Raw genomic sequence first — 24,681 nt, forward strand, 5'->3', positions numbered from 1 at the left:
AATGACTGAAACCTATGCAAAGTTTCATCATCTTTTACTGAAGCTGCAAAGAGCACCCTGCCCCCACCAACTTGATCTGAGAATATTGCTTCTGCTTTGACTGTTTACGCACGTCACTTGTGGTTTTACTGACGCTTTGAAAAGCTGTATATATAGCCAACTCCTAGCCAGACAGTTGCACCAACAGCAGAATGATAAGTAAGCTACCAAATGACTTTTGTTTTGTAATAAGGCTCCTGATTGATCTTGCTCACACAAAGTAAGTAAAGAAGTAGATCATTATTTTCTGAACAGACATTTTATAGTTGATTTTGTTAATATTTTTCATTGTGTTACATTTAGTCTGAATATGAATTTGTTTGATCACACAATATCATCAGTAGACTAGCCAGGTTGTTCACAATGTTGCATACAGTAGTACTCCAATAACTGAGATGCACATGCCCTGGTTGTGAGTTACATGAAATCTTGTTTCCTTCTTGGCATTTTCTCACTAGATGGAAGTAATATCTGGCGTAATTTCAGATGGATCACAGGTATTGACATTCTCCATTCATATAGTATTATACAATTGTGTTTGTAGTTGTGTTGTGGCAGTGCACTGCCACAATAACCTTTCAGTAATGCAGTAATCTCAGTAATTTGAACTGCCCACTTTAACGAGGTAATTACCTGAATATTATTTTGAATTATTTGGGATTGAAGTAGCAGGTGTAATACCAAGCACTGATCTAATCACTATTACTGGAATTATACCAGCATGTCAAAGAAGTGTCATCTACGTTTCTTGCATAATATATCTGTTTTAAGTCATGGTATCTTGTTTCAAAGGAGTATGATGAGTATGAGAGCCTCACACCGACTCCAGATTATGAGGACTTCATGTGCGACAAATCGTCTGTCAGGGCATTCCGCGGGCATTATGAGCCCCCCCTCTACGTGGTCACCTTCATCCTGGGGGCGCTGGGCAACCTGGCGGTGGTCTGGATATACATCCACTTCCGTCAGCGTCTCAAGACCATGACCGACGTGTACCTTCTGAACCTGGCCGTGGCCGATCTCCTCCTCCTGGGAACCCTCCCACTCTGGGCCTCGGAGGCCACCCAGGGCTGGCGTTTCGGAGTGGCCCTCTGCAAGGTCACCAAGGCGTTCTACAAGATCAACTTTTTCAGCAGCATGTGGCTACTCACTTGCATCAGTATAGACCGTTATGTGGTCATTGTGCAGACCACCATGGCACAGAACTCTAAGAGGCAGCGGCTTATCTGTAGCAAGCTGGTGTGCACCATTGTGTGGCTCTTGGCTGTGGTGTTGGCCATCCCCGAGCTCATCTTTGCCAAGACAAATAGTCCGGACGGCATCCTCTACTGTACCATGGTTTATGAGGACAACAGAGGCAACCGAAACAAGGTCTTGGTAATGCTGCTCCAGATCTGCATGGGATTTTGCCTGCCTTTCCTGGTCATGTTGTTCTGTTACACCACAATCATTCACACTCTGCTCAAAACCAAGAACTTCCAAAAACACAAAGCTTTGCGTGTCATTCTGGTGGTAGTGGCTGTGTTTATCCTCTCCCAGTTACCTTATACTAGTGTGCTGGTGGTGGAGGCCGCCCAAGCCAACAACTTCACCCTTACCGACTGTGAGGCAGCAAAGCAGTTTGACATGGCTAGGAAAGTGATGGAGGTCCTGGCTTACACACACGCTTGCCTTAACCCTTTCCTGTATGCCTTTGTCGGGGTGCGTTTCCGCACAGATGTGGTCAGGCTTCTGAAGTCCTATGGCTGCTGGCTTAGTCAGGGAAAGCTTAGTAAACATGGGGGACCCGCGCGCTCCTCTGTCATGTCTGACACGGACGCCACTCAGGCGCTCTCCTTATGAGGGCTGGGAGTGTAAAGTAAGGGTTCAGTGGTTGGATCCATACTGTACAACTGTGCCTAGGCTATGTGCGTCTGTTTTCAGAACTCAAAGAAAGCAGCTGAAGCAAGTCTGCTGGTTTTCAGAAGTAGAGCTATTTGTGAAGCTTAATGCTGTGACTAGGGAGAGGAAAATAGGTTTCCTCTTTATATTTTAACCTACAGGTAAAAAAAACACTTGTGTGATACAAAAGCTCTCTCAAATCCAAGCAATGAGTCAAAATGGGCTACAGGATGATTTATGAAGCAAATTTTAATTTATTAAGATCCAACAGCATTCTGGATGTACAGTCAGAAACTGGCTGGAGGTTTGTCTTGTAAATATCATGTACGTATCTGCCTGGAAAGCATGTATTTGTTTATATTGTGATGAATATTTAACGTGTAAATATTCCATATAAGGGACCCCCACCGGGACATCTGTATCTACTATTATATTATGTGCCTTGTTTTTTTCATGTTGATTCAAGTCTTAAGTATCTGTATTCTGTTTCCATGTCCCGTGTCTGTCATTTTACAAACTGTGTCTGTAAAAGACATACAGCTTGCTTGTAAGTTTGTTCTGGTTTTCAAGTCCTGTAAATAAAAATGGACACTTTTTGGCACCCCAACTGCTCGCCTCATGGTCACTGCCCATTAAGCTGTAGAAGCAAAGCAAAACTCAAACAATGCTGCACATGTATGAACTAAAATACTGTACGTGGCCTTTGTTCAATACTGCACACAATCAGGACTTATTTGATTTAAAAGGGACACAGTGCACATCAGTCAACATCAACATTTCCACGTCCATGTAAATGCACCAGTTATTTTCATCTTTCATAATTTTCATCTGTAGTCCCACGGTAGTTCAACAAATGGTGGCAAGCACCACAATACAGTACAATCTAATACCTCAGAATACATACAATAAAATGCACAACTAAATTACAAAGGCTATAAATACACACACAAAGACAATGAGAGCGCCAGAGATGAGATGAGATGACTCATGGTTGCAGATTTGGTTTGCTTTGAGACAGTTCTTAATGTTGAAAGGTTATGTACTTAGTGCGCTTAATTCAGTAGGAAGGCTATTTCAGTGGTGGGTGGCTCTGACTGAGAAGACTGTCTGTATGGAACAGCACAGCGCCCTCTGGTGGATGCTCTTGTTGCCCTGCCGCTACTATCCTTCTGCTTTATGAACTGACTCAGTGGGGGAGGTGCAAGCCCATGCAAGATTTTAAAGAAGAGTCAAGCATCTGCAAAGTGTTAAAACTGTCAAAAGTGAATAGTGTACATTGTTACTACGTGACAGTGGTTATAGCTGTTGGCTTTTCGGTCAAGTGTTTTTAATGTCCGTTTGTAAAGGGTCTCAATTGGTTTCAGAGTTGTCATGTTTGCTTGAGACTCAATCATAGGGTGCATAAAAAGATTAGCTGCCTCTGTTGTTAGGTAACCCCTTAGCCCCTTAGGGACATATCAATTAATATTGTGTAGAACCTACAACTGAATGGGACATTGCATATTGCGTATGATTTAACATCTGATTATTAAAGAACTCTACCGTCAAACAACATGAAAAGCCTCACAGAGGTAGAACAAGAATGAAAACAATTTGATTTGATCTTTTTAGGGAAATTTTAAAATCTGCCTATGCAGAAACTTAGCCTATAGCTCCATGCTTTTAGCAACCAACTTGCTATATAAATGATCATGAAATAAGGGTACTTTAGGAAAGCATTGGAAAAGATCTAGAGGATAAGTGGGTAAATATTGAATAACTTAGCTAACATTAGCTAATGTTTCATTTCCTTATATTAACGTCAACCATATTGATACTAATGAGAGCATGCCCTAAGGAAGATTTTTGGCTATAGGGCCATCGCATATTTGTCCTATGGCAACAATAGACAATTAATTGCAATGGAATTACAGAATCAACCGATGAGTTGTGTGAAGCCCTCATATGTTTATGTGTATACCTCTATTTTGTTGCATATACACCACACTGCACATCAGAATCATGTCCCATGGATACTCTATGTTGTTAGTGCAGCTTTTGAGACTTGCACACACCATAGTAACAATATTGCTGTTATTGGCTATTGCGTTCTGGCCATAAATTGTGTTATTATTGGAGAAATAGAATCTGATGGGACCATTTTGGAGAAATAAAAACAAGAACATGCCTCCTTCAGCCTCAACTTAATGTTGTTTGATAAGCCAAATTCAGATGATGAAAAAAACATTACCAGAATCAATAAAGTAACAGGATGTGACACCACACTGCCATTAGGAGAGCATGCCCATCTGCTCCTAAAATGTCACTCATATGAAGTGCATATTTAAGGTGTGAAAATACTGTATATCATCATGCACCACATGTTTCCTGATCATATTTGGAATCACATTTTGAGACCATATATGGGAAGACTAAAGTGGCAGTCAGTTGACCGAAATGTTTCTGTTCTCTCTTCTTTTTTTGTTGTTTCACTATGGTAGCACTTTGTCTTTTGTTTTTTTAAGGCTTATGCACCTGATGAAAGATACCATAAGGACACTTCAAGAAGAGCGCAAACAATTTTGTCATCTCAAGACTTAAGTTAAACGTTCAGATAAAATGTCTAATAATATATACACATGACCTGAGATTCTATCCATTTTAATGTTTGTGGATATAATTCACCTCCTATACTGTAGATACAGACAGACAGACAGACAAACAGATAGATAACTTTATAAGTAACTGTGTACTCCCCCTCCCAACTTACTGTACTCGTTCCAGGTCGGCAGAAAGAATGGCTGAAACAAGCCAAGAGTTTATAAAGTCTAGACTCAAAAGAAGCACCCTCCCTTCTGTACTAATCAATGACAGGGGGCTGTTTTGGAGGATGTTGTCTCCTTCAGAGAGTGTTCGCTGCAACAAACCAGACAAACAGCCTAAATCTTTATCTTCCACAAAGCATGTCAGCATGCATACCAGCATGTCTGATATTCTGTGTGTTTTTATATTTCTGTACTGTTATTGTCCTTTGTGTTTTTAATGTTTATTGTATTTTGTGTAAAGCACAGGGGGGGGGGGGGGGGCAGGCCAGTTAGCCTACAGATGGCCAGCACGCCCCTGCTCATTAAAATGGTTAAATGATCAACTAAATAAAGACTTAGTCCATTCTCAGGTATATGTTTGTGATTTTGGAAAATCAGGATTTGTATTGTTTGCAGCAATTACTTTAATGGCAATGTTTTACAACCCCAGTTTAAACTAGTTACAGTGAGTTTCACCTGCAAGAACCTGCTTGGACTTGAACTACTGGTATGGTGTTGACAGTCTTTAGCCACTGGCTAACAGATTTGGTCAAGGAAACGGGTCCTGTTCAGATCCTGGTACTTCTCAAACTATACATAGTAGGCATAAAACATGTTAAATGTTGAAAAGAGTCAGAAGAGACAAATAAGGGCAAGAATAGCAAAAGTAGTAAAAATGTACATATGACGGCAAGGTGGCGCAACACTGTCGCCTCACAGCTAGAAGGTTCTGAGTTCGCTTCCTGCTTGGGACGTTGTTGGCACTGGGGATGTTTTCCCCAGAGTTGTCAGGTACTCAGGTGAGTTATCTGCCAGGCCTTTCTGTGGGGAGTTTGCATGTTCTCCCCATATTCAAAAGGCTTTCCTCCCAAGAACCCAATACGAAAAACCTGCAGAAGAACAGATGCTCTTCAGCCCTGTCCCTGACCAGGACTTGGACTGAGCACTTTGTCCCCGGGCGCCACTCACAAGGCCGCCCATTGCTCCTGGCTACCCCTGGAGGAGGACATCTTGGATGGTTAAAATGCAGAAGACGAATTCCACTGAAAAGCGCTGAAATGCATGTGTTTGTGTGTTCCGTGTTGCTGTTCACTTCAGTGTGTTGGTGTGTAACTGTTGTGTGGCCAATAAAACGACCTCTGAGATCCTGTGTAATAACAGGAAAACACTAGCAGCCATTCCAGAGCAAGTAAATAAGGGGAACATGGACAGTAATAGTAAAAGTGTTCAATATTAATGAGTACTGTTCAAAGGAGATGTACATCACTAATCGTAAGTGACTAGAGCATACAATGTTATCACTGAGATTAATGTTGCTGTTTGAGAAGCCTGGTGGCCTTCTGTATTAAAAGTCTATCTGGTTGATACATGGCCACACTACCAACAATACTACAATACTCTAGATCCATTCATGATTTTTTACATCATTTGTGACCTGGGCCTGGATCCACATTAGAATTGATTCTACAGGGGCATAGAGACATGGGTTGCTGACCTTTGTCTAGCGTGGTGGTTGTTCACAAACATTGGGAAAGGACACAGAACCCGACTGCTAGAGGTTTTATTCAGACTCATTGGAATGCTGAAGCATGATTGATGTGATGCTTGAGTCTAGTGGCCTCAAAGTTGTTAACATACCTTGCAAAAAGTTGAATTTCTGCACATCTATCGTGTGACAGGTACATTGGATAGGACCAAGGGTCAACTTTAGTAGAGAAAAAGAACTCCCACACACTGTCTTCTTTACTTGCAGTCAATCAGTATATTAATAATGTTGCGACCATCTGACCTTCATCCATTTGTCTTCAAATGCCGCTAAGGGAGCCAAGATGACCCTTCCTTGCCATTCACAGTGTACTTGTGCTAGACTTGAAGGTTCCATAACACTCGTGTGCGTCCAAAAGTACAAAATCAAGTGTAAAAAAACAATAGGGCAGGAATGTGGAAAACCTAGAACTGAATATGATGTTATGATTTTATCATCTTATCAAATTTAAAAAATGCTTCAGTAAAACAGCATGAAAAGTATCACAGAGCTACCTGAGAATGCGGAATAATAATCTGGTGGAGTTTGCAGATAATTTGATGTGATATTTTTATTGAAATTTTCAAATCTGCATATACAGTAGCAATGTTTCCATTTTGCGTATGATTCAACATCTGATTATTAAAAACCGCTGCAGCAAAACACCATGAAAAGCATCACAGAGGTAGGAAATGTTGAACAAGAATATTGTTTCCTGAAAATATAATCAGGGACTGCATTCCACTTTCTAAATATAAACAATCAGGGACTGCATTCCACTGGGGGACAGAACAGCAGTTAGAACGCAGTCCCTGAATGTTTCCTGAAAACAATTTGACTTGATCTTTTTATGGAAATTTTTAAATCTGCCTAGAACCGTTTTGGTTCTATTATGAATATATAAACCTCTACATGGGCAAAAGAAAACAGCATTACCACACAAGAATTGTTGCAATAAAAATGGCAAAACATTATTCTATAAGGCTGCTCACAAATACAAAGCACATGTTGATGAACTTCACATAGGCCTACTGTATGGTGATCATACTGAAGTTCTTTTCTTTAACCGTCAACCCTACCAATTATCTCCACAGAGTTATTCATGTGGGATCTTTATTTGCCCTTGGCCTTCGCAGCAGGCTTTCTCACTTTGCCCTCAGTCTTCAAGGCCTTGTCAACTGATTTGATGACATCAACAGCCACTGTCCGTTTCATGTCTCGCACAGCAAAACGACCTGCGAAGAAAAAAGTGTTTGCTAATAGTGCTATTGATCATAAGTTGTATGTACATGATTATTCCATAATGGCTCATACTTAGTAGCCTAACCCCCCCACTATATCAATAACTCTCTATCAACCTTCTCCTTTCCTGCCTCTCTTCACTTGACTGTATATAAGAAATACAAAAGGCATCATTTTATCAGCTTTTATCATTACAGCCTACCAAGTTAAAACTGGAGAGGAAATTCCAATTTGAAAGAATGGAATTATTTTTTTCCTGCAGCCAGTGTCACACACAAGATGCTTTTTCTCATATTCAGAGGGGTCAGATGGGTCAGACCTACCGAGAGGAGCATACTCTTGAAAGGTTTCCACAACCATTGGTTTGGTAGGGGTCAAAGTAACAATGGCTGCGTCTCCAGACTTCACCATTTTGGGACTGTCCTCCAATAGTTTTACTGAACGGCGATCAATCTTTTGCTTCAGCTCAGTGAACTTGCAAGCAATGTGAGCTGTATGGCAATCCAGCACGGGGGCATAACCAGCGTGTATCTGGCCAGGATGGTTCAGGATGATCATCATCAGGATGAGGGGATACAACAGCTTGAAGTTCACACTCAGGTGGAATTCCTGCTGCTGACTCACGTTTGAAGAGGAACAGTAAAATGTGATTTCTGATCAGTCCTAAAACACTATGAATAATAAGTAGCATGTTCCTTTCCCCTGGGCCCCTTCAGATTCAATCTACAGGTATATTAGACAATATAGCAAATTAGCAAATATTATTAGACATACTGTTCTATGCGTCGCTTTAACTATCGACTTACCTGAGCATCAAATACCTTTGCTGCTCTGGGCGGGTCGTTTTTGTCATCTCCCGCCACATTTCCATGTCGGATCTCCTTGACGGAGACATTCTTCACATTGAAGCCAACGTTGTCACCAGGAAGAGCCTCAGTCAGGGACTCGTGATGCATTTCCACTGACTTGACCTCTGTGGTGATCATCGGTGGTGCAAAGCATATTATCATTCCTGGCTTCAATAATCCAGTCTCCACTCGCCCTACGGGCACAGTTCCCATGCCTTGAACGAGAGAGGAAGAGTCAAATGATTCATTCAATTATTCATTCCTTCGTTCAAATGATTCAAGTGAGCATGGCATGGTCAATCCTCTAGGTGAATATCATTGTCTGGAATTAAATGTGTTTTGTTGTAGGCCAGAATGTGTGAAATGGATAAAAGTGCATAAAAACTGGGGGAAGGTTCTGCTGTCTAGATCAGGGTTTCCCAACCTGGGGTCCGGACCCCTCTTAGGGGAGCGCCAATGAGGTGTGCCAGCCCTCAGACAATCTGAGGCCTTAATATCATATTTAGCCAGACAAATATTTGTAAAGAATCATGTCATTGACATGTCACACAGCAATTATAACAGAATACATGATTATATCTGATGAAGGGCCAACAAGCTTTGTATCTCCTACATTAAAATACCAAATAAATACAACTAATTAATCTGAGACTGAATCGCGTCAACATTAACGTTACTGCTAAACTGTCGAAGCGCCTCAATGTACCCTAACGTAATGGAATGGAATTGTGCCCCCCAAGTCGTAAACATCCAGTGTGTGTCGGCCTCCTTAGGGAGTACAAAGGCTGGATGTTCACAATGACTTGGGGTGGGGGGGGGGGGGGGGGGCTCTGGGGAAGAAAGGTTGGGAACTCTATCAACCCTATCCCAAATCTCCTCCAGGTCAGTCTTAAATAGCAAAAGTTCAATTGTATACCTTCTATTTCGAAGCTTACCTCCAATCTTGTAGACATCCTGTAGAGGCAGTTGCAGTGGCTTTCCAGTAGTGTGGCTTGGTACCTGGATGGAATCAAGAGCCTCTGCAAGCGTTTTTCCAGTCGTTGTGGTATTCTTGCGCTCAATGTGCCACTCTTTAAACCAATTAATCTACAAAAGATTACAAAAACCATTCACATCATACCTTACTGAATTCAAGTATCCCTCTTACAATTAAAACCAAGCTCAGAGACATTGTTCAACACTTACATTCTGACTTGGCACTACCATGTTGTCTCCATAGAAGCCAGAGATGGGCACAAAAGCAACTGCTTTCGGGTCGTAGCCAGTCTTCTTGATGAAGCTTGAGACTTCTTTAGTAATTTCCTTGAAACGCGCTTCACAGTACGGGGGCTCTGTGTTGTCCATTTTGTTGACTCCCACGATGAGTTGCTTGACTCCAAGTGTGTAAGCAAGCAAGGCATGCTCACACGTCTGCCCTTCTGATGAGATGCCCGCCTCAAACTCGCCTTTTCCTGCGGCTACGATCAGCAGCGCACAATCAGCCTAGTGGAACACGACTGTCAGTATCTCTTATTTGTTGGGTTTAATTAGGAATGGTGCATACTGTGTACATCACCACACTGGGTCTACACACATTTGTAAACTGTTCCCAAAGTGGGCCATATGGCAACCAAATTGCATTATTGCTTTCACACGCATGAATCCCCAATAATTATGACATTTGATCGTTTCATTAATAGTGACAGCATTTGATTAATAGTGACAGCATTTGATTATTTCCCTAAAACTGCATTGCAGCATTGCATCTCAACAAGTTCAAATATTTTCAAGTAAACTGTGAAAAAGTGTTGAGTTGGAAGGCCACCGATTCCCAATCATGCACAATATACACGCTCCACAGTAAAATATGATGCCATGTTAACTTAGAAACATACATTTATCTGACTTAATTTTTGGTGCTCTATTGACATCACCTATTTTGACTGAGTTTGCTATAGGTTTTGTTCTCTTTGTTTGTTCTTCTTTCAAATGAGTTTATTGAACTTTGTTACCCGTGTTAAGTAAATTCCTTTACTCAATTTACCTAAGGCAATGGGTTTCCTCACGGGTTTCCTCACTTTAAAAAAAAAAAAAGAAGAAAAAAAGTCTTGCAACATCTTACAGTGGACTACGGGTCAACTCCCAAACCTGTCCATTTCTGGTCTGCTTCCCTTTCCTGTAGACCAACAGGATCTCGCAAACCCAGTTTGTTTCTCTCCATAGATCAGTCTGGCCTTCCCCTTATCTAGAATGATTTCAGTTGATTTACTTCGATGGGAGTACTTGCCTTGACAGACAAACTCCTTCCGCCAATCAGGATAACAAAACTTTTGCCGAATCCAGTCAGAAGAACAATGAAAACGTATTTTCCACTGAGAAACTCCACTAGTGCATACTTTTTGTTTAATTCCTGTTATCTATTTCTGCAATAACTGCTCTTATGGCTGTGTTTATTCTACTAATGATAACGTTACCACTCGTTGCTTGGGGGGCCATTAGCTTTATATTGCCAGTGGCCTGTATTTCACGTCAAACTACAGAACCCAATCAGGGACTGCATTCCACTGGGGGACAGAACAGCAGTTAGAACGCAGTCCCTGATTGGGCCGGTCACATTTCCAATTTCTGGAAATCATTCTAGATGGGGGGGAAAGCCAGACTGATCTGCGGAGGTAAACAGAGGGTGAGCTTGTGAGATCAGGATGATGATGATGATGATGACCGATGTCTCCATGTGGTGAGCATAATACACTTTATTTAAAATTAAAACATATTCCAATAATCTGATGCGTGTTATGAGGATGTAAATCAAGAATCATAGCTTTGTACTGTGCGCGTATATCAGTTCTAATGACATACTGTACTTCTCTCAATGTGAGCAGAATTTACATATTACATTTGACCACAAAGCAGAGGGGTGCCTCAGTAGATGAAGTCTGAAGTGTCTTTTTCTCAGCTCAACCCGATGCTGTAGCAGTGATTCCAGTGGCAATCAGTCAGTGAAATATCAGTATACTGCCATGTTGGTTGTGCTCATAGTTGAATGCACTAATTTGTATATGAAGAAATCTGGATTTCAAAACCTCTCACTTTCCATTTTCATGTTTCAATTTCATAGAAAGGTAATGCAAATTACATTGTAAATTATTTTTTAATGAATGGGCGTGTCAATTGCTGAGGAATGTGTCAATCACACTGCACCTGCCGCCACCATCCCCCGCCCCCGCCCCCAGCACTGCGCCTGCGCTAATGTAATGTCCATGAGTAGGCCCAACTGTATCTGTCCATGAGTGACTCCATATCTGTCCATGAGTGTGAGAGTGACTTGAAATAGTGTACAGACCACGGCGGTTTCGCATCGCTTGCACGCCATGGTAAAAAGTATATTAAGAAGTTGTGACAAGATCTAAACCAGGCTATTTTCTTAAAAAAGCTGTCAAATTTAAGACTGAAGACTGTAGAATTATTGACTACACACAACTGACCAGCAACATTACAGTTCTTATTTCAACCATGGTTGGATTGATTTGCTTGTGGTGAGACACTATGATTTGAAATTAGCTTTACCTCTGCTGCTTCCTTTTCAAAATTTTCAATCGTCCTCTTATCGATCCCTCCCATTTTGTAAATAAGGTGACCAGTGGTTGTGGATTTTCCGGAATCCACATGGCCAATGACCACAATGTTTTTGTGACATTTAGTGTCGTCCTTTCCCATTCTGCCTTAAAAAAAGATAAATAAATTAACAAGTTATAAGACACAGGAAATAAACATTATAAAAAGGGGTTGACCCATACTGGAACATAAAGCACTCTATATAAAGAAGGCATTAGACTAGGGTGCTTAGATAGCCTAAACATATTACACTTTTTCCATTAACATATTACACTTTTTCCATTAACATTTTGGGAAACCTAAGAGGGCTTAATCCCACCAGTCATAATAGTGACCGTAAAAAACATGTTCAGTTATACTAGCTTATTTATGCTCCCTTTTCGTCTAATCTTCCGTTTCAAACATTAGAGTCACTGCCCTTCCATGCATCATCCACTAGAGGGCAGTGCAGTGTCACACTTGGGAAACGAACATTGCTTTATTGAACTTATTTTTTGGCTGGACCGCAACAGGTTAAACTCTCTATTTCAAAGACAAGAAGCTCACCGAGGGGGTAATTGGTGTCCATTGGTGTTCTGACATCAAATTCGCCGCAAAGTATGAATCCTGTAGGGTTTTATTGATCATTTTATGAAATCCATTGACTTGTATTGACGCGACCGTTGTAGATGTGTAGATCAATCCGCAGAGGGGAATCAGGAAGCAGAACTACTTACGGTAGCTATTGTTATTGTTCAAGCGGAAGTTTACACACGTATGTGCTGCGACTAAATAGTTCCATGCTAAAAGCCTTTCCAGATTAACTAGAATCTTACTTTATGGCGAATTATATGTCAGAACGCCAACTAACGCCTCTGTGAGTTTCTTGTCTTTGAAATTGAGAGTTTAACATGTTTTTTGAATGATTTTTCACAGTGCCCACCCACATCCATTGTATGACCAAAACAGTGTTAGAGCAAATATCAGACTTTCTCAAAAGTGCTAGTTTTGTCAACATTTTGATCTGAACCATTGTATATGATCATAAGTAGGTAGGAGAGGAGAGGAAAACGCACACCTACTGTCCGAGGTGCAGGCAGGCGGTAAGTATATGGACTGGAAGAGAGGAGACGCCACACACTCGGGCAGGTCTGATGCAAGCAATTTAATTTGAGACTAAACCGGTATCAATGTTTCGTCTTCATCAGGATATGGCAAACACGAACTACGTGTGGTCTTATATAGCCTACACACAGGTGTGCAATCAATGGATGAGCTGCACCTATCTAGGGCGTGTCCTGTAATGAGAGAAACTGGACTCCACTCACTGAGATTTAAACTGGAATGCTGTTTTTAACCTGTGGAGGGCAGCAATACGCTCTGAAGTATCGAGTCTGCCGCAAATTTGAAAAAGAAGAAGAAAGGGAGTCACACATCTTCTTGGTGAAGTGCAATAGAAATTTAGCGTGCGGCGAGAAAAGGGTGCGTTTTAAATTCACGAGGTAAAAATTAACTCACTAAACATACTTAGCCAACTATCTGGGGAGTTTGAATTGCATGCGTGCCGCCAGCTGACGAAGGAATAACAGTGACTTACACGAGATGTAATTGTTTACTATAGCCTACAGCTTCTGTTGCACTGGATATTTTGCTAACGAGAAGATGCAGGGAGGGAGACACCGGGAAAACCTCCAAGCTAGGACATAACACTGCCACTAGACAGCTGAGTTCTAGCTCCCAAAACACATCAATGTCTGAAGTAAATACAGTTGGGGCTGCTTCTTTTTTTTTTTTTTTTACTGCGAACGGCATGGTTGGTCGGTCGGTCCACAAATATTTCGTCTGGCTGCACATGCGCGTACGGTCTGGCTGCACATAGGCGACATTTTTTTTGCATGTGTGGAATTAAAAGTAAGATTTTGTTTCACTCTGTTCTCTCCGTTGCCTTCCAGGTCTCTGGTACTTAGAAAATGAGTCCAGTTAAAGATGACTACCAGGAAATAAGGCCCGTGCCATTACATCTCTTAGAAGAGAGAGTCACCTCCAGCCTGTACTGTGGCACCGTCAAGGGGACGGAGGATCAACTTTCTGCATTAGTAGAAGCCTTCTTGGTAGAGGTCTACCGCTGCCGAGTGTGCCAGTTCACCAGTGGCCTGAAAGACAGTATCAATACACACTTGTTGGAAAGACATGAATTGGGTGCTTCCAGTTGTCCTGTTCTCTCCTGTCTGGACAAAGACGATGGGGAACGCCTTGGCGTGGATGTGGGGATGAGAGTTAATGGAGAGGACAATGAAATTGACCAAAATGGCCCCCCCTACAACTTAGAGGAGGATCTACATTCTGCTTCGAAGGATGGTGACAACCAAATGGATCATATGGGCTTGGAGCGCATGTCTTTTTTCCTGCCATTGTATGGTATGCTGCCCAACATAAGTCCACGGTCATGTGATATAGGACAGAGCTCAAACTCAGAGGGAAGCCTCCAAGTTGCACAGACCTGTGAGGTAAGAGCATATTTTTTAACATGGACCTCAATTCTGTACTAGCCTACTGAGTCTCTGGGTCATGGGAAAACAGCGTCAAAAAATTGTCTTTTATTGACTTGCCAGCAGTGTAAGGAGACGCTCTGCACATAGATTGACACTTCGTTCTTCCAACAACAGCTTGGGTTTCTTAGACACGGATGTCTGGAAACACTGTCGACTCAGTGTACACAAATGATACATACAACTCATAATCATATGAACTGTAGAAAAATGTCTCAACATGTCTAATTTGTAATCATGTTTTCCCACTTAAATTAGTGTTGCACCAAGAGTTATTGAGCTTAGCCCAAAATGTACATTTGATTATTTGTAAACATTTAAATGGCTTGTTTATTGCCAAGAACAGTAAATGGTCAGTGCATGCACACACTTGACATTGTTTGTTGTGTTCTGTCCATAAGAGGACAACCAGAGCTAGCAAACAAAGAAGGTCTAAATTTGGGCTAAATCTTCTTTAAAGAAATAAATTTTCTTTTTGCAGCGGTACTTTAGTTTGATAAATGTGCAACAATCTAGGCATAGTGCATAAACTCTTAAAAGTGATCTCTTTTCTTATATCACATATAGCCTAATCAAATTATCCAACTCTCCTACCCCTATATAGGTAAGCACTCTGTTTGAGGAGGAAGAGGAGGGACATGAAGAGGAAGACGATGAGGACTCCATCTTTCAATTGGAGGATGATGTCTCTGTCAATCTGTCCTGTCCAATTGGCTCAGCGGTTGATGAACCCGAGAACCAGAATGAGGAAATGGCCCAGTCGGCTCACCTTATGACCCTGGGACTCTGCCGTATCTCCACAGCCAAGCCCCCCCCAACCCAAGCAGAGACCCTAGACACAAAGCTGTCCTCGATCCCAGTCAGCCAAGTTTGCTCGGACACCTCCTTGGATGATAAGATTACCCAGCAGCCCCCACTGCAACCCCTCACCCCCAAGAAGTGGTCGGGCAGGGAGCAAACACTGACATGCGTCCTTTGCTGTGCCACTTTGACGTCTAAACATTTGCTCGAGGTCCACCTGAAGTCCCATGATGGGGACAGGGGCTTCAAGTGTCTTCGGTGTGGGTGGAAGGCTGGTGGGTGGAAGGAGATGGAGCTGCACTGGAGGGGTCATGGGAGGAGAAGGAGACAGTGGGAGAAGGTGCGGGAGAAGCGTTCCCGGCTCTACAGCTGTCAGGTCTGCCCACGTACCTTCCGAACCATCAAATCCTGTGAGGCCCACAAACGGAAGCACACTCGACTACGAAACTCCCAGGGATGCTTCATGTGCCTGCATTGCGACTACAGTGGTTAGTGCAAGTTTTAGCTGTGTTTTGTATTAGTTCACATTTAACACATGTAGCTTGCTTATTTGCATACCCAGGGTCTCGGACTCAAGTCAAACACTTGAGTTGATTCGCCTTGAGATAAGGATGCTAATGTTTCCCCTATATTCAGCAGGGTTAGGGTTAGTAGGTTAATTGATGTTCACAGGCTGTAATTGCCCTTGCAAAAGTACATATACATTATTGTTCCATACATCTTCATTCAACAATGAGTGAATAAAAATAGTCTAATTTTCTTTTTCTTTTTTTGAATATGTCTAGATCGCCCCCCAAAAAGATCCATCCAAAAATATTTAGTTTTTAGATATCAGTGCCCACTGGCCTGTATTGCTTGCATGGATCTCGGCAGGCTTAGGTAGGAATACTACTACAATATCATTGAGCATTAGCAGCTAGCTTTCAAGATTTTAATTTAGTCAGTTAGAGTATTTATAAATTATACAGTATTAATTCCCCAAATAATATTATCAACATTTAGCTCCAGTCATTTGGTCCCTGCTCTCACATAGTCCAGTTGATCAGCACAAAATAGTGCAGGACAGAATGCAGCATGCAGAGCATGCAACATGCAGTACAATGTTCAACAAATCTCCATTAGGTGGAGGTGTTTAACCAGAAAATAATACTAAACCCTGTGCTAATGAAAAAGGTAATACCTTCCATGAACTCAAATGTTGCGATCATAAACAAACCTTTTTACATTTCTAAGATATCTTTATAAATAGAAAGAACATTCCAAAACCTCTGGTCTCATGAACTCAGAATGCATTGTGATGATGCTGTTGTCCAAGCCTTATAATACTCATCCTAGCATTTTATAAATATGGGGGAAAGGGCTCAGTGTCTGGATGAGTCTGTGACCTTGGGTAAGTAGAAAAACAAGCTGGATGTGTTAATTGTTGAACCATCCCTTAAACTCAGAGATAAAGTCATTACATACTTTATATTATATTGCTTCAATTGTCCCACTTTCAGATAAGTCATCGGACAAGCTACACAAACACACTCTTTCCAGGCATAAGACCACCGTGGACAAAAAGATGGACAATTTATGTGATCGACTTGACTCCCATGAGGCGTAAGTAGCCTCTTTGCTCTGACGAATGAATCCAGTTTGTTTGAAATGATGGATAACCTCCACAGACTTAAGTAGAAATTATTTGTTTTTTTGTTGGTTTTTTTTGGGGGGGGGGGGGGGATTAAAGATGCGTTTTGAAAATGAATGGAATCTTATGACTCTTGAAAGGAAACAACACAGATACAGGGTAATCTCTCATTACACAAAGTAGGCTACGCATTGGCTTAACAATCTGGTAGTACAGTATGTACGTATATTTGTGGGGGAATGTAAGAAATAACACTTCAAAATAGAGGAATTCCTCTTTTCAAGGAAACTCAATTCCATTCCAATCACAGCACATTCAACTTTGACTTGAGGATGTTGATGGAACTCAAACCATGCATTTATTTGACCTTCATCCTTTAATTTAACAGATGTACCTCGAGGAAAGATCTGCATCATGAAGGCAATTACCATAAAGCCTTGGAAGGGGCTGAATCTGAGAATTGGTGCCAGTCACAAAAAAAGGGACTGAAGCTGACCAGGAGAAAAAAACGTCCAGAGGAGAAAGAAAGGAATGAGGGTCAAGAAGAAGAAACATCCACCAAGAGGAAAGGCTTCTGCTGTGCCCTCTGTAATAGGTAGAGGCTACTTTAAAATACCTTGAAGTGTTCAATGTTTTTAACCGTCAGTCACTAAACGCCATGCCTCACATGACCATAGTGTTGCATGGCCCTTGATGGAATGCATAGTATGCATTTGCTTTTCATGATGATTTTATTATATATGACACCATCAAAAATAGATTTTGATCTCTCAGTGGCAGACAAAAACTTGAACAGTGGCCAGGCCAGACTGTATATTATTATGATTCGATGACAGGCTTGCATCTCAACTTGAGGACTCTTTCATCCCGTTTGTCATAAATGGTTTCCTCCCCTCGATCACTGCATGTGTATAGAATATGCATGATGGCGATGTATATTCGTAGCACTCGCTGTCCCAAGTTCGGCGGAGGTGACAGAGGGTACTTTCACACATCTCCCGAAGGATGTGAACACGGAGGACACACACATGCTTTGCGTTAGTATTTTATTGGACCAAAACTCAGACCCACAAGCATACTGTATGCCAATCAAATGTGTGCAAGTGACAGCACTCCTCTCCTGGTGGTAAAAGGGAGGAGTTTGAAAATGTGTGCAATGTTTCTATGCTCAGGACCCCAAGTTCAGTCTACACAATTGTGCACATATGCAAGTTAATGAATTTGCTAAATTAATAATTCACATTTTAATCAAAAGTTCAATAAATGGCATGGTAAGAGGTACAGTATATACGGAAAACAACCAATATAGCTGAAGCATTTCTCTCTTCGGATTTTAATTCTGTTCGTTAGACTCTTGACGATAATATGTATCTATCGTGTTGAATTGCCTAATTCCTGCCATAACTACATGCGCCCATTTCCCTTTGCAACTTGCTGTAACTCCATGTACCCAGAGAGCTCTGTGTTAAAGTGGTTTGGTGCAAGATGCAGGCCTAGTTACAGGCATTGCCTGAGACCCTATTTTGTCCGTGCAACTGAATGAGCAAACTCCCTCAGGCCAAACTCCCTCAGTCCTTCATTCAAGTTGAACATGTTTTCCCACTGCTGACGCATTTACAGGAAGTTCTCCACAAAGCTGACTTTGTGTCGCCACATGGGAATCCATCAGGGGAACAAACCATTTCAGTGCCCACATTGCCAGTATAGCACCCGCCTCAAGGCCTCGTTGGTGCAGCACCTACGCGTTCATACAGGTAGCTATAGCCTACATATACTCCTGACAAATTCTCTTCCAATCACAGTTAATTGATCAGGGCTGTGTGTATCTAGTTTGATTGTATTGTGGTTCACTCAGAGCTGACATGTGTCCACAGGAGAGAAGCCCTACAAATGCCCTCAGTGTTCCTACGCCTCCATCGATAGCAGTTCCCTACGCAGGCACTCCCGAACACACACTCAGGAGAAGCCCTACCGCTGCCAGTCCTGTCCTTACAGCAGGTAATGCACACAAACACCAGGATTTCATTGCAGCGGCTGTCCTGCTATGGGGTCAATAAGACAGAGGGGAAATAAATACTTGAAAGTGATTAATCTCTGACAGTTTGCGTTTTTGGGGCTTGTCCGTTATTTTATTGTTTATCTGCATAAACTAAATGAAGCAAGCTCTTTGTATTTACAAATCGTATTTGACCCAGATCTGGTCTCAATTTAGCATTGGTAGCAAAACCAGATGGATCTTATTTGTGACCTTTTGTGTGAAGAGCAACATAAGCTAACCCACTTGTAGAATAACAGCTAATTGTTAATAGTAATTCCAACAGTTATTTTGTGTCACATTACTTGGCCAACATCATTTGGTCTCATCTAATATGTATTAAATAGATTTAATGCAGTCAACTACATATTGGTCCAACTTCTTTCTCTCTCTCCCTCACATGTACACGCTGTAGCATCCAGAAGAAAAGCTTAGACCTTCATGCACGCCGCCATCACACGGGCGAATCTTTCCCCTGCCACCTCTGCCAGTACTCCAGCCCCGACCGCCAGTTACTTGTTCGCCACTTGCGCAAGTACCACACTACAGAACAGTCCCCAGTACTGGAGCAGCAGTTAGCTAAACACCCCAAAACACAGTAACAACTGGAGGAGTGGAGAATTTGAGAAAATACTTGATATAGTGTGTGTTACTCTCAAGACTGAACCGGTGATATCTCTATGGTGACACGCAGTACCTCCTACCAAAGATTCCTGCATCCCAGGAGTTTAGTTTATCTGTCGATCCTTACATGTTTGGAGTGTTTAAAGGGATAGTTCAGAATTTCTCATTCAGATGAGTTATCTTGATTATTCGCCAGTTCGGTTCGATTGCGGTAGCATTAGAAAGACGTAGCAAGGCGTAGGATAGCTCCTCGGCCCCGAGCCTGGGGGGAGAGGAGGACGTAACAACGAACCCACACGATGAAGAAGCAAGACGTGAACGCCTGAATGAGGGAGAGCATGGAATCAGCTGCAAATGATCTCCATCAGTCAACAACATTATTGGTAAGTTGAAAATGAGGACCTTAGTTAAAAAAAGTCTGACTATCCCTTTAAAGTCGCACTGAAATGAAAAAAGATTTCTGTCCCATTTTGGTTCACATAATTGGTCATAGTGTTCACCTATTCAACGTTGTATGCCAAAAAAATTAAAAAATTCTACTTTTGTTATAATCTTATATCAAAGTATATAATTTCTTACTTCCTGGAAAACGGTAGGTCACGTGCAATGACGACAACAGGTACCTTAGATTTTTGGCCAATAATCTCACAACATCCACCCGTCAATCAACGCTATCCTTCTATCGAATCTGTCTAAAGTTCTTAAAACCTGTTCACTTGTCAATGTTCCAATCAAATTCCTCTAAACGCATGTCCCACCCTCATAGCTTGTTTGCGTCGGAAATACGTCAAACTACGGAAGTTAGATGATCTCAAACGTCCGTTTCAGTGCGACTTTAAAGGCCCTACGAGGAGTTTCGGGAAGCGGAAGTGTTTTCCGCCCAAAAAGACATTTCCCATGAGCCTCCCCGTGCACTGTCGTAAACCTTAGCTACCTGAGCCAAGTGTTTTGAAGAAGGAACGATGGCCACCGACGAGGTGATTACATAGGTCTTACTAGTAACGTTATTTTGGACAATATATAATGGTCATATTTGCTCGCTCTGTCTCTTGTCGGCGACGTAGGCTACTGCAGTAAATCGTTTCATCATTCCAAGAAAGTTCTGGACGACCTGACCACTAAATAATAATCTAAAAATAAATTACATAGAAGAAACGACATTTGTCGAAAATGGACACATAAACAAGTGTGGGTAATGTAGATTCACCCACATTAAAATGAGACTGTTTCGTAACCAAAAATAAACTCCTGGGGGTAACTTTAAGGTCTGTACACACGACTGGATCTGGTCCACCAGAATTAACGGTGGATCAGCAGAAGTCAATTAGCAGAATGGAATTAATCAACAATGTCATTTGTTTGCACTGCTCGTCTACGGAATTGTTTGGGATGAGTTGAACCAAATGGAAGTTCTGTAATATGTTCTTATATTTTCATACAGTTGGTATGTAGCCTAAGGAAAATGGGTTCATGTATGTTGTGGAAAGGATTGCTTATTTCCAGTATTCTTAGAAGTAGACGTGTTTGAGGCAGTTTGAAGATCCTTGAACATGGTGATTTTGGTAATTTACCGGTTCAGAATACAATTCTGGGGACAAATAATGTACAGGTATACAATTTTACTACTTATGCAAACTGCAACATGTACTGTACTCCACAGCAAACATGTTCTGTCCCTTATGAGTAGGACTTTGTATATACAGTACATTGTGTGCTTTTTATAAGATTTTGTATATTGTGTACTCTGCTTGTTAATATTGTTCGTCTTTGGGTTGTTTGTCTTCATGTCTCTGTACTGTGTGTGGGGGGGAGGAAGGTGAGTGGAGAGGAGGAGCTAAAAATGTTTACAATTTAAACAAATATCATTTTCCTTCTGATATTATATGAATGTTGTTAACTCAAAACCAATAAAAAATACATTATTAACTGTATTACTTCCAGTACTTAATCAACCCATATGAAGTTTGAAATGTAAAACAGCAGCAGCTGTCAAGAGAACCCCCAGTAGAAATACTATACGAACAAAAGACCATTGTAAAGCCAGTGTACTGTTGGGGCATTTTCAGGTCAGGTCTGCACCTGTGTGTCATATTCTGTTAGTTACACATTTGTTTTCAGAGGTTTGAGACTACTGTCATGATGTTCTTGCATATTATTTATTCCTTATGGTGTGCGCCACACACTACATGAAATGTTAGCTTACCCTAAATAATAATAATAATTATTATTATCATTGTTATTGTTGTCCAATAGCTTCCATATGTTGTAGAACTCTGGCCGCATTAGTCCTATATTTGTCTGTGACGTCTACTTACTTTTGTCCAGTGTAAATAATTTGATAGGTATTTTTTTCCTCTGTGGGCATAAAAAATGAGAATTTACTGTTTATAAGTCGGGGCTGGTTTTGGCATAAACTTGAAATCAGATATTTAGTCTCAGAGAAGTGTAGCCTACTGTTTGGTACAATTCTATCAATTCCAATAACTTAATCTTTCTTTTTCATGTACAGTATGATAATCTCCTGTAGTGCACTCTGTGGTTGCCAGCCAGACCATGGGAGCAGTGAGCGAACTCCCATCACCACTTACCATTCAATAGACAGTTAGACTTTGGGTCAGTGATTGCCACTGGAACAATGCTAACAGCCGATTGTAACCAATCCTGTTAGAAAATAACACTGGTCTACATTTTGCCCGGCTGCTGAATTGATCAGATGTGTAAAAAGCACTCAAACGATCTGTTCTCAACCTTTTTTGAGGACAAAGAGTTGTGTTCTCTCACACCTAGATTGTCTGACTCAGGAAATGGTGCCAAGTTGTTCTGGTCAACAATTAACTATTTAATGACCTATAAAGTCCTTCTCTTTTGATTGACCTACATCCCATCGCATTCACCCCCTTTTCAGTGTCTGACCAACAAGATAGAATAAAGATGGTGAAAATGGATGAGCTATTTTATTATTTTATTTAATTGGAAACGCTCACATTCCCATAGGAGAACCTATAACATTACGAGTTCATAGTTTATACAAATCCTCAACACATACTCATGTACATGCTGTACATCGACACAATAGCATGAATCTACAAACATAATTTTATTTAATGGTAAAGTGGGATTGATCATTGTTCAGTGATTATGTAGCACATCACATTTTATATGAATAGAGAGGCTCTCGGTAATGGACCGCCCAGAGGTTGGAACTAGAGCAGTCAGGGGCCTGGTCAATAATACCCTAGAAACACATTGATCAGGGTAGTCTACAGTATATAGAGCTAATGTGAACAGGGGGCCGTATATAGTTGGCTGGGTGGGGAGAAAATCACAAGGCTTGTTGACAGAGAAGAGGACTACAGGACAGCTTTTTTTGCCCTAGACTGATTGTGTTTTCTCGCCCAGGAACAAAGTATAGATGAGACAAACTTCTCGTCCACCAAGAGCATTCTCACCTGTTTCGCGACAACTCTTCGTTCCTGGCGTTACTCGGTTTTCGGACAAAGATAGGATGAGTCGGCACCATTCGACCAGGAAAGGTGATTTTTGTCCGAACTGATCTCTAAGGAGCATCAGCATCTCTCCTCCCAGACGTATAAACATCTGCATCTCCCCTTTCAGGAAACCGGCCATGGGCCTCATGCGGAGCACCCTCACCCGTTCCCTCCTCTGGACGTACCGGACCACGCGCACTACATCATCGGCTCTGTCATCCTCATGGTGGGCATCACGGGGGTGCTGGGAAACGCCCTGGTCATCTATGTCTTCTGTCGCAGCCGCATCCTGCGCACGCCCAGCAACTTGTTCGTGGTGAACCTGGCTGTAGCTGACTTCCTCATGTCCCTGACCCAGTCGCCTGTCTTCTTCGTGGCCAGCCTACACCACCGATGGGTTTTCGGAGAGCGCGCCTGTGAGCTCTATGCCTTCTGCGGTGCCCTGTTTGGCATCTGCTCCATGATCACTCTGACGGCCATCGCCGCCGACCGATGCATGGCCATCACTCGGCCGATGGCGTCTGTCGGCGGAATGAGCCAGAAGAAGGTTGTGGTGGTGCTGGTGGCTGTCTGGTTCTACTCACTGGGCTGGAGTCTGCCACCCTTCTTTGGCTGGAGTGCCTATGTGCCTGAGGGCCTCCAGACCTCCTGCAGCTGGGACTACATGAGCTTCACCATGCCGGTGCGCGCCTACACCATCTTTCTCTTCTTAATACCACTGGGTGTGATCGGGGCCTGCTACCTTGCTATCTTCCGTGCCATCCGGCGGGCGGGGCGCGAGGTTCAGGAAATGGTCTCTGGGGAGACCCACAAGGCATACAAGCGTCTTTGTAGTGAGTGGAGCATGGCCAAGATAGCACTGGGGATCATATTGCTTTATGTGGTGTCTTGGTCACCCTACTCAGTTGTGGTGCTCACAGCAACGGCGGGCTACGCTCACCTGCTCACCCCGTACATGAGCTCAGTCCCTGCGGTCATCGCCAAGGCCTCTGCCATTCACAATCCCATCATCTATGCCATCACACACCCGAAGTACCGCGCCGCTATCGGACGCTACGTTCCGATCCTGAGCTCGTTCCTGCGCGTCAGGGAGAAAGAGCTGCGCTCGCCCTTCAGCTCCGGCAGCGCCACTTCCTCGCGACGGCCCATGCTCACGCCTACTCTGGGCATAGGCGTTCAGACACGCACCAAAAGCCGTCTCTCCTCCGCCTCCGACACAGAATCCTGCTGGTCAGAGAGTGAGGCAGAGGGCTCCAGCGTCAGTTCACTTCCTGTCGCCCGACACGTATCCACTGAGATCTCAACCGACACCGCCATCCCCAGCCAACAGCCAGTTGTGCTCGCTGAGCAGAAAGCTGTGTCTGACAGCCTCGGGGTCACCAACTTTACTGGCCAGTCTTCAGCATTTGATGGTGATTCATCCGATGTGGGTACTACTCTCTCTGATGGCAAAGATCTCTTGCTCCCTAGTAACTGAAAAATGGGCGTATTTTACATTTTGGTTCTGACTAACTCACTTGGCCATGGCTTTAGTACTCACTTTTTTTGTATGAGCACCTTAAACATGTCTTGTAATATTTTGATATGCTATTGTAATCTGAGGAAATGTTTCCTGAAATAAACACTTGATACATTACTAAATGCTGTTACTTGACACTTTTGT

The 24,681-nt window shown here is 42.3% G+C and overlaps 4 protein-coding genes across 4 annotated transcripts; 3 read left to right on the forward strand and 1 right to left on the reverse strand.

Annotated features, from left to right (window-relative positions):
- Positions 1 to 187: 187 nt before the first annotated feature.
- ccr9a (chemokine (C-C motif) receptor 9a) lies at positions 188 to 1,966 on the forward strand. Its single transcript, XM_084447058.1, has 3 exons — positions 188 to 259; positions 498 to 536; positions 832 to 1,966. The coding sequence occupies exons 2-3, from the start codon at positions 498 to 500 to the stop codon at positions 1,879 to 1,881; spliced, it is 1,089 nt and encodes a 362-aa protein (XP_084303184.1). The 5' UTR covers positions 188 to 259; the 3' UTR covers positions 1,882 to 1,966.
- Positions 1,967 to 7,341: 5,375 nt separating this feature from the next.
- On the reverse strand, positions 7,342 to 11,918 carry LOC311316402 (elongation factor 1-alpha-like; the record flags this gene model as incomplete). The annotated part of the gene is made up of 6 exons (XM_084447243.1): positions 7,342 to 7,463; positions 7,794 to 8,028; positions 8,277 to 8,533; positions 9,254 to 9,404; positions 9,504 to 9,800; positions 11,865 to 11,918. 6 exons carry the CDS (start codon positions 11,916 to 11,918, stop codon positions 7,342 to 7,344), a joined length of 1,116 nt encoding a protein of 371 aa, XP_084303369.1.
- Positions 11,919 to 13,282: 1,364 nt separating this feature from the next.
- LOC311316403 (uncharacterized protein) lies at positions 13,283 to 19,508 on the forward strand (the record flags this gene model as incomplete). Its single annotated transcript, XM_084447244.1, has 7 exons — positions 13,283 to 13,373; positions 13,844 to 14,398; positions 15,045 to 15,729; positions 16,741 to 16,843; positions 18,492 to 18,625; positions 18,746 to 18,869; positions 19,322 to 19,508. Exons 2-7 carry the CDS (start codon positions 13,862 to 13,864, stop codon positions 19,506 to 19,508), a joined length of 1,770 nt encoding a protein of 589 aa, XP_084303370.1. The 5' UTR covers positions 13,283 to 13,373; positions 13,844 to 13,861.
- A 984-nt stretch (positions 19,509 to 20,492) lies between these two features.
- Positions 20,493 to 24,495, forward strand: opn4.1 (opsin 4.1; the record flags this gene model as incomplete). Its single annotated transcript, XM_084447246.1, has 2 exons — positions 20,493 to 20,507; positions 23,116 to 24,495. The coding sequence occupies 2 exons, from the start codon at positions 20,493 to 20,495 to the stop codon at positions 24,493 to 24,495; spliced, it is 1,395 nt and encodes a 464-aa protein (XP_084303372.1).
- Between the last annotated feature and the right edge of the window lie 186 nt (positions 24,496 to 24,681).

This window comes from Borostomias antarcticus (genome assembly GCF_949987555.1).
Source record: "Borostomias antarcticus genome assembly, chromosome: 12".
Lineage (NCBI taxonomy): Eukaryota > Metazoa > Chordata > Actinopteri > Stomiiformes > Stomiidae > Borostomias > Borostomias antarcticus.